Source organism: Nelumbo lutea, chromosome 4 (assembly GCF_056320005.1).
Source record: "Nelumbo lutea isolate HS-2025 chromosome 4, American lotus-T2T, whole genome shotgun sequence".
Taxonomy (NCBI): Eukaryota; Viridiplantae; Streptophyta; class Magnoliopsida; order Proteales; family Nelumbonaceae; genus Nelumbo; species Nelumbo lutea.
Window position 1 is genome coordinate 5,584,105 of NC_142687.1, and position 10,154 is coordinate 5,594,258.

The following is a 10,154-nucleotide window of genomic DNA, read 5'->3' on the forward strand; positions in this document are numbered from 1 at the left end:
GTGTAGGGCTCACTAGTGTCTTGTTTCTAGTCACTAGCACTGGACCATTGTTTGCCAGCGTTGGCATCGTCAGTGTAGCAGTGATAAAACAGGGGCAAAAGGGAATGGGGGGAGAGAAGGGGATGAAGGGGAGAGAGAGAGAATGAAGGGGAGGAAGAGAGAAAGGGAGGGAAGGAGCCCTTCGCCGGTGGCTTTCATCGCCTGCGACGACTGTGCTGAGAGGGAGAGAGAACGACGATTGTGCCTATGATGAGCCGTTCGTTCTCTCTCCCTCTCGGCAAAGCCATCGCAGGTGACGACAACCATCGATGCAGGGCTCCCTCCCTCCCTCCCTTTATCTCTTCCTCCCCTTTGTCAGAGAGAATGGAGGAGAGAGAGACCACCCAAGAGGCTCCCATGACTAGGGGTGGCAATGAGCCAAGCTTTTCACAATCTGCTTGAGCTAAGATCGGCTCGACTTCAGTCGAGCTTGAGCCTACTAGAACTCGGCTCGTGAGGCTAGCGAGCTGGCTCGAATGTGCATATATATATATATATATATATATATAATTATATAAAATAATATATATAATAAAAATATTATAATTATTAATTATTAAATATTAAATAAAAAATATTTATATATATATAATTTTTTATTTTTATAAAACATTTTTTCTCAAAATCGAGCTCGAGCCGAGCCGAGCCAAGCTTGAGCTTATGAATTTTTTTACTCAAGCCAAGCTTGAGCTCAATCCTTGTAGAATAGTCTCAAGCTGAGCTCGAGCCTCGTACTATTCAACTCAGCTCGACTCGAATCCACCCCTACCCATGACCATGCAAACGATGAAACAAACGTGATCCTTAACAGTCGTTGCTGAAATTGTCAGAGTGATCCTTAACAGCACCGTTATCACCACCTGAGAGAAGAACATTTGGACTCTAGTTTCAAGAGATGGTTTTCTACAGAAAATGAGAGTTAATGGAAAGGTAAAAACATAAAATCAAAATTTCCATTCCGATTTAACAACGATGACAATTGTCAGAAAACTTAAAGGTACTGCAAGATAATAGCTAAACAATAAGGATACCACGTGGCAATTAACTAAACAGTAAGAATAGTTTAAAAAATTTACCAAAAAATATAATTGTATTAACTTAGAAAGAAGGAACTGATAAGCTATTATAGAACCAAGAAGGCCAAAGATAAACCACGAAGCCCTAGGTTTTTTGGGCTAAGGCAAAGGAAGCGAGCCCATGGGCTGTAGCATTAGCTCTCATAATATATTAGTGAATCAGATGTCTTCAAAGGAGGGAGCAAGTGCCTAATATCCTCGAGGATGACTAAGTGAGGGTTGAAGTTGAGAATAGGGCTGTTAAATGCATCAATAACAATCTTCGCATCTGATTCCAGAATTAGCTCTCAAATCATTATCATCAATCATTTAAGCGTTAATGCCTTAATAAGGTTTTTCAAATCAGACTGGACAGTGGGGATCACTTTTCGGTTTGAATGGATGGTCCATTCTGATTTAAAAGAATAGAAAAATAAGAATAGTCAAAACCGTTGTTGTTTAAGTCGAGGGTTTAACCGTTCAAGTCAGTGAATTATTGATTAAATCAATAGATTTTGGCTAAAAAGTAGTTTTAAGGTGAAACGAAACTGATTACCTGACCGGTTCTTAGGTTTTCTGGTCTGATCCAGTTTTCAAAACCATGCACCTTAAATATTGTTAAATTATAAGTGCTTAAAACTGCTTTTTACCACTTCAACCCATGCCCTTTTCAGCTATTTCAACATGTAATCGCCTTCTCTTTATAGGTGTTGTAGATATATATATATATATTTTTTTTCATTTGATTACCTGTTAGAGATACTCTTAAGTTCTTCAGATGATTTAATTTCCAACCCCATAATTTCTATTTGAGACGGGATCTCTTGAAAGCCAAAACCATCAAACACACTAAAAACACAATTCGGTCAGTATACGCAGAAACAACATATTGTGGCTTGATGGTAACATATAATTCTTTGTAAATTAAAGGTCAAGATTTTGATTTCCTTCATTTGTCATTTTACAATATAAAAATAAATGTTAAAGTATTAAACTTGGGCGATAGTTAAAAACTGGTTGGGCTACCAAAAACTTGTATGGATTTCAAAAGTTTGCTTGGTAGAATAGTAGTTCAGAAGTTTTTTTTTTTGAAAAAAAGTAAAAAACACTAAAAACCAGAAATTTAGAAATCGGATTGCGCTGTGATTCTCGAGTCTGACGGTCCAACCATTTAATCCGGTTCAAGTCTTACATCATTGGGTAGATCATGGCGAGAATAAGCCTGATCAATAGTGTCTTCAACGCGTTGTTTACCTGATGATAATCCCAATTTGGGCCAACCTCTAAGCCACTATATTCTAAAAAAATAAATTGATCCAGATGGTTGAGCCATCGATCCATCTAATCCGTTCGATAACATCATGTGATGTGATGATCAATTGACCCGACCCGAACAGTAAACTAAGCTGCTGCTCCTTTGACCCAAATGAAATTCTCTGTTGGTCTGGCCAGATTTGACACGTCAGAGATATCAATAACGTGTCCATTTGCAACAACATATGCTTGTTAACACGTAGGCTGTATTCGGTTTGAAGGAAAAAAGTAGGATAATCTTTACAAACTTTATATTGGTTCCCGAAGCTTTCCCTAGATTTTCCTTCAAATCAAACATAGATCAGCCGAGCGTTTTAGGCTATGTCGGGTTTGATGGAAAATAAAAGAGAAAGATATCGGTTAGCAGCATCAAATCAGTAGGTTTACTGATAGATAGATCAGCCGAGCGACCGGAGTCGGATTGGGCTTCGATATGCACCTCTTAAAACAAAAACAAGCAGAAGCGCTGTTCCTGTTGCTCGGCATTGTTTATGGGCCTTCATGGGCCATGGAGGATAGCAGGGTTGTTGGACGAGAATCGCCAACGCGTTTTAGAGAAAATCATCTTATAAACTTCGTAGACTGGCCGTGGTAGGTAGGTGTTGAAAATATTGCAGCTCTACCTACTACAACTCCCGACATTTGACCTGGCAGCTAACTCTCAGACATGGAAAGGAAACTAGGAATTAGCATGTATGCCATCAGTTTTTAGATGGTCAAGCGGGCAGTTCCCACGTGGATGATTCTTGATTCGTTTAACTTTTTTCTTAATGACACGATTAACAAGTTCGTTGATCTGTCCCAAAGCTCGAAACATTGGTCACGCTGTAAGTTGTTAGGGCCCCAGTCCCCAGACCCCACTACATTGCACATTTGTCTCCTGTTTCAAGGGCCCATGGGCCCTGCAAACAAAACAAAATTTAATGGCAAGTGAAAACCGAAGAAAACGAGAGTTCCAATCGCGACCTCTTATCTCGCATCTGATGGATAAAATAAAGGATACTATTCTGATGAGCGGTCCAGATTTCCACTTCATTTCTCACTGTAATGAAATTGTGAAGTCTTTTAGTCCAGAAATGATAGCTCTCTATCGGGCTGTTTTTTATTTTATATTTTCCCGAGATCTCTCTCTCTCTCTCTCTCTCTAGCTCTTTTCTCTGTGTTTCCCTTCCCGCATTCTTTTTGGTCTCTGGTTCGACAAATTAGGAATAACACTTCCATGGAGGCTAAGATAGCACCGTCGATGCTCTCATCTGACTTCGCCAATTTGGCTTTGGAAGCCGAACGAATGCTCCGATGCGGCGCCGACTGGCTTCATATGGATATCATGGTAACTATGTTTATCTCATGCTTTTCATGTTTTGCTATCCATCTTTGAACAATGTTTTTTCCCACTTTTACTAATATCTTGTGTTTCTTTTTTATGAACTAATATCGTTACATTTTTCGATGTTAACATGTGAATCACATTTGACTACATCTGGTTTTCCCCCTTCCTCTTAATCGTTCGTGAACAATTAACTATTTTTAAGTGTTTTCTAGAGCAAATGATCGATTCTATCATGCTTTGTGAACACCAAAAGCTTATGATTTTTATAAATTGGGCATTCATAGTCAAGCTAATTTATATGCTAATATATATATATATATATATATATATATATTATACTACTGGAGTTGCAATTACTTAAAAAATGGGCAAGGTAGGAGGTTTGCACTTTGAAATGGATTGCAACACAGATTTGATCCTGGGATGTGTTTCATAATGAATGTTAGACTAGCTTCCAATTTGAAATTTGCAACGTTTTGAAGGGATGGAGTCTAAACCGGTTGTAGATACCGGTGCTCAATTATGATTAAATATACCCTTTTGCATGGACTGGGCCTTTTCTGAACGGTACCAGTTATGGTGAATTCCCAATTAGGCTACGAGTTAACCTTCATGGTTTATATGAACTTGGTCTTTTCATGGGAAACATAGACTTCGTTACTAAAAGCTTCATTTATCTGTTGTAAGAACTTATACTCATAAAGGTAGTAACTTTAGTATCTCCAAAATGAATATAGAAAGTATAGGATTAGAGAAGAAGTCATATGATGGATCTTAGGAATATCTCCAATAGCTGAAGTAGACTGAAGTGATCTGTTACAAGTAGAAGGGCTAGAAGAGCTGAGATTGGATTTCGTCCTCACAAAATTAGTACTCACACCATCCTCACGACACTTGCAGCTGTGTATTGGTAACATCTCCGTACTTGTATGTTTTCATTCATGAGAAGATGTTCCCAATGCACGACTAAAGTATTGTGAGGACAAAATCCGGATTCAGAAGAGTTAGGGGCAGACCAAAAAGGATATGGGTGGAAGTAGTAACAAATGATTTAAGTGCCCATAATTTCATTATTCATATGGCACTTTATGGAACAGAATGGTGAAACAGGATTAATGTAGCTGACCCCATATAGTTGGGACAAGGCTTAGCTAATGATTATATGCAAAATGAATATAGAAGCTTAGCTACAATCTAGAAAATCTGAAGGACAAGTAAAGGTTCCCAGCGCCAGGTATTTTTGTGATTAATATGCCACAAATCTTGGGTATCTCCTGGTGGAACCACTAAATATAACGTGGTCCTGCCACACCTTTTGTTTATGGACATAATGTTGTACTATTGTGCTGTTTGTAAACTATTCCTGTGGGTGTGGTCTTTCTGGTGGCAATAGAACAATTCTTCTTCAGTTGTTTTATTCATCATAGTTCATTGTCCTGTGACCCATTGTGCATATATTGAAATGACAATTAAATAGAATTTTTACCATTTCATATTCTTTGGTGATATACTATTTACTTTGAGCTTGTATTTGTTTTCTCCATTCATAGTTACCTTTTCCCTTTTTGTTTGCAGGATGGGTAGGTCGTGCAGCTGTACTCATATTGTAACACCTTGACTTTTTATATTACTTTGCACACTTTGAAATTAAGATGCTTACTGCATTTGGGTGCATTCAGAGTGCAAATGTTGTCATTCAAGGGTCATCTAGTAATATAGATACAGACCCTTTTCTCTCCTTAATGTGTTCCTAACATCTAGAATGGTAGAACTATGTGAAGTCATGTGAAACGATTCCTTTATGATATGAAAGCATTGCTCATAAAGGGTGCCAACTTACAGACCTGCTATTCTTTGTAGGCACTTCGTTCCAAATCTTACCATTGGAGCCCCAGTCATTGAGAGTCTACGGAAGCATACACGGTATTACACTTTCTTTCTTTCTTTTTTCTTTTTTTTTTCCCTTTTTGGTACTGCATTTTTGACATTAGGCACGATTATCCTTGCTGATAGGAAGTCCTCAAATTTTTATTAAAATAAGATTATGTTTACTTATTTTCCAGGGCATATTTGGACTGCCACCTGATGGTTACAAATCCTCTTGATTATGTGGAGCCATTGGGAAAAGCTGGTGCTTCATGTTTTACTTTCCATGTTGAGGCATCCAAAGGTGGATTATAACATTTTCTCTACCATTGCTTGAGGAGCATATCTCCTTACCTGTTTCTTTGCCATAAGTTCAGTGAATCATATCACAAATTATTGCAGATAATTGGCAAGAACTTATTAAGAGGATCAAATCAAGGGGAATGAGAGCTGGTGTGGCTTTAAAGCCTGGAACTCCTGTTGAAGATGTGTATCCCTTGGTATGTATTGCCCCCTTCCTGTATTTCATTTCATCCTGTGATTTCAGCTGACATCTTGGGTTGTCTAAGTCTGGATGAATGTTAATTTTTAGCAATAGCTTGCCTAAATTTAATACAAAACTATTTTCAAGTTCCTTATTGAATTTAATTACAATTGGATTATTTGAAAGATTTTTTCCAGGCAAAAAGTTATCAGATAAAAGGTGAAGGAGATATTCTACAAACAAAACTATGATTGAATGCCAAGATATTAAACAAAGCATCTTGTTTTCAAAAAATCTCTGTGATCCCTTGTTTTAAGTTGAAGAGATTGCATTTTAAGAGTCACCTTCAACCACAAATTTGATCAAGGATCTTGGGAAAAGACCTGAAAGAGGTCCTATTATTTGATCTTTTTTGATTTGTAAACTTGAATGGTATTTGTAATGATAGATATGCTTCTAAATTTGAATTCTCTAGATATATTTTTAAATCGTTGAACACAAAGACTGTCATGCTAAGGTTTTAAGCTTGACTTCATCTATGTCTTGGGAAATTACTTTGAGAATGGGAAAGTAAGGAGACCAAAACACTGATCTCCAGCAGCTTGATATGATTTATTCAAATTCTAGGCTATTAGCACCCTGGAACCATCTTTTTGAAATTTATTAGCTATGGTGGAAGGTTTAATAGAGTGGATATCAAAGATCTTTCTTTCTGTTTCTCCAAGTATCTATTAACTTGCTTACATGAAGTAATCTTCATTCAAAATTCAAAGCCCCCCACCCTTCACAAATAATATACAGTTTTTTTATCACTAACAGAATTTCATTAAATTAATATATAAGCAACAGTACAGCAATCAGAGAGAGTTAAAAAGGCTTAACACTCCCAAGGAAGCAACAACAAGCTCACAATACAGCCCAGTACAAATGAACCCTTCCCACACCCTGCTTTGCCAAAGCATCTGCAAAGGCATTTGCTGTTCTTTTCACCCACTGAAACTGTATTTCCATCCCCCTAGTTAGCCATCTGATTTCCTTTCTTTCATTAGCGAACTTCCAAAGGCCACTTCCTCTCTGCAGCCGGCTCAACACCAACTTTGAGTCCCCTTCAATAATTAGTTTTTGTGTACTCAGTTCCTTACTCTTTCTAATACCTTCCAATACAGCATAGATCTCAGCTCTCAAAGAATCCCCAATCCTAATGGAGCCTGAATACAATGCCAACACTTTCCCCTCCTCATCTCTGAAGACACCTCCTACACCTGAAGGGCCTGGGTTACCCAAGCCGAATTGGCCACTTCCACCCAGCTATTCAACAACATATCAGTAGACACATAATCAAAAAGTTGCACAGATTTTAGCCAATGCACCACACTAACTGTTATGGCTTCAATAATATACAGTTCATTGAGAGATTAAATGTAAATTGTCAAGAAATAACATTCAATGTGGCTCTATAAGTTAGAGGAGGTGATTTGTAACCATTCTGATTCCGATTCCTACTGTGAACCAAATAGACCCTTAAAGACATCCATCTTCACTTGTTCTTTGGAAATGACAAATGGCCAATGTGTGGAGGGAGTTAGCTTAGTTTTTAAAGGAAGATGGAGGAGGAAGATTCCCACTATGCTAGAGCAATCTCCAAGGGGCTTTACCCAATGTTGGTCCTTGCTATTTGGGGTCTGGGAAGGATTGGACTGGATGAAGAAAAGGATCCATCACCCTGAATTTGTGCTAGAGCAATCTATGCTCTAATAAAATGATGAATAATTTCTTTCTTTTTAAAGGTTAAACCACTTTATCAATCTCAATGTATTTATCAACTCCATAGAAAATTTGCATTCAAGACATTATGTCAGTGAGTGCCTGTAATATTGGGGAAGTCCATTTATTATAGGACATATGCTGCCATTTTTTATTGGAAATATATGTTGTCAATTAGGTTTCTGTATATATGTTGTCTGGCATTGCAGTTAACTGAGTTCATGGGATCAAAACTTGTTACTTTTATTGTGATACAGATTGAAGATGAAAATCCTGTTGAAATGGTACTTGTTATGACAGTGGAACCTGGATTTGGTGGTCAAAAGTTCATGCCAGAAATGATGGATAAGGTGCAGTTACTTGAGGGCTTTGGATTTCTTTTGATGAGGTCAGTTGATACCCATGCTAAGACTAATAATCCCTTTTTGGATTTCTTTCATAACAGGTGCGTGCATTGAGGAAGAAATACCCTTCACTTGATATAGAAGTAAGTTGCTTGAGGGCTTTGACTTCAATGTTCATTGTTTGTAATTAAAATACCCGAGTTCCTTATGGCATAAAATATTATGTTTCAAGAATAAGCTTTATATTTTTATTGTGCATTTTGTGCTTTTGTTTCCTGGATTTAGAAATCATCCTCTTGGGAAAGAATGTAACTCAATTCAACTCAACTAGGTTTTACCACAACTATATGGGGTTGGCTGCATCAATCCTATTCTGCCATTCTTCTCTTGTTTGGTTCCATTTTGTAATGCAGGAAGAAAGTCGGTTTATCATGTATTTTCATATGAAATTCTTAATTCTTAGTTCCTCCATTTTTTCCTGCATTTATAGAGTACAAGGAGTCAGATAATCAGAAAGGGGGAAACAGGAGATTCTAGTAGGCACCACGCCCTGCAGAGCATGCCCCACATGCACATCTCATGAGCATTGGGAACATCTCCCGTACTTGTCATGGGGAGATGTTACTAATACACAGTTGGGATGTGCTGTGGGGCGCCCATGTGAATTCATGATATAAGGGCTCTGATGTTATTCCCCAAGAGAACTGTTTTCTTAAATTTCATAGCTTCAGGCATATTGTCACGGGGTTAATCGTTGAGGCCCCGTGCAGCACTCAAATGGGGCGAGTAAGCCTAAGTAGCAAAGCAAATACATACAAAAAGGCAACAAGATGGCACACGAATTAGCAAAAGGCTATTTGTATTGCATTCATAGATGGCAAGCACAAGCACACAGTTCACTGTCGAGGAGATCTCGTGCTTAACCTTTACACGCTACTGATTCACTTGACTACCTACTTCCCCTCAGAGTACGTTAAGCTTTTGGGGGAGTGACATAAGAAAACATCAAAAGAGTGGAAAATCACACTAAGTAATTACAATAACGCCATTGGCGGTCTCCCCTTACAAGATACATACATAGCCCATCCATGACACATGATGACACCATGAAGGCACGTTGTAGGCACCCTGATGGCACGACGGTAGGTGCTTGATGGCACGGCGAAGAAGTCACTTGTGACAATACAGCATGAGTCCAGATCTGCTCCTCACACCGATCTCACAGCATGTCCTGGCCGCACATCGGGAACATCTCCCATAATTGTATTTATTATTTATTATTCATGGGGAGTGGGATGTGGCTGTGAGGTTGGTGTGAGGAGCAGATCCCAATTCATACAGCATCTGCATGTATGGTCTGGTTGGTGTTCCATCTTCTGACTGTTCCCAGCCAAGCATTTCTTTAAGTAGGTCATTCTCATAATCATCATATAAACTGAGATGACAGATCCTGTTCATTTATTCTGCTCCAAGGCCATATGTTTTACAGAAAGGCGTGGTCAGAAAGTTGGAGAGTCTCTTACACATGGTTGTGCAGGTTGATGGTGGCTTGGGACCTTCAACCATTGATGTGGCAGCTTCAGCGGGGGCAAACTGTATTGTGGCAGGAAGTTCAGTTTTTGGAGCTGCGGAGCCCTCGCAAGTTATATCCCTACTAAGGAAGAGTGTGGAGGAAGCTCGTGGAAACAATTGATAATGATCTAGCAATCTGCAATGTTACTTCCGTCTTTGGTGATCGAACTGCCAACTAATAAGCTCACTGTGTGTACACCGTTAAGCTGTACAATATGCTGAAATTTTGAAAGACTAATAAAATGATTGGTATATTTGCTGATCCTATTTGACAGTGTGAGTAAATGTTAGTGATTTATTTTCTTAAGACGTTGTGATGTATGGGTTTATTTACCCAAGAAGAAGTGATAAATGAGTAATGAAAACAGATATCCAATGGCCAAAAA

General features: G+C 38.5%; 1 protein-coding gene across 2 annotated transcripts; it reads left to right on the forward strand.

The window, feature by feature from the left end:
* Positions 1-3,500: 3,500 nt before the first annotated feature.
* LOC148853562 (ribulose-phosphate 3-epimerase, cytoplasmic isoform) lies at positions 3,501-10,154 on the forward strand. 2 transcript variants are annotated; one of them, XM_088983681.1, is made up of 8 exons: positions 3,501-3,738; positions 5,314-5,344; positions 5,599-5,661; positions 5,802-5,908; positions 6,007-6,104; positions 8,110-8,202; positions 8,298-8,339; positions 9,734-10,154. In XM_088983681.1, exons 1-8 carry the CDS (start codon positions 3,705-3,707, stop codon positions 9,887-9,889), a joined length of 624 nt encoding a protein of 207 aa, XP_088839807.1. In that variant the 5' UTR covers positions 3,501-3,704; the 3' UTR covers positions 9,890-10,154. The 2 variants fall into 2 exon arrangements, with proteins under 2 accessions (XP_088839807.1, XP_088839808.1); XM_088983682.1 differs by having other exon boundaries at positions 5,314-5,318.

What these genes read in the sequence shown, in the direction of transcription:
- LOC148853562 (XM_088983682.1), top strand. Translation starts at nt 3,628, where the DNA reads ATGGAGGCTAAGATAGCACCGTCGATGCTCTCATCTGACTTCGCCAAT. An exon ending in TGCCAGAAATGATGGATAAG is followed by an intron (nt 8,203 to 8,297) that starts GTGCAGTTACTT and finishes CTTTCATAACAG; the next exon opens with GTGCGTGCATTGAGGAAGAA. An exon ending in ACCCTTCACTTGATATAGAA is followed by an intron (nt 8,340 to 9,733) that starts GTAAGTTGCTTG and finishes ATGGTTGTGCAG; the next exon opens with GTTGATGGTGGCTTGGGACC.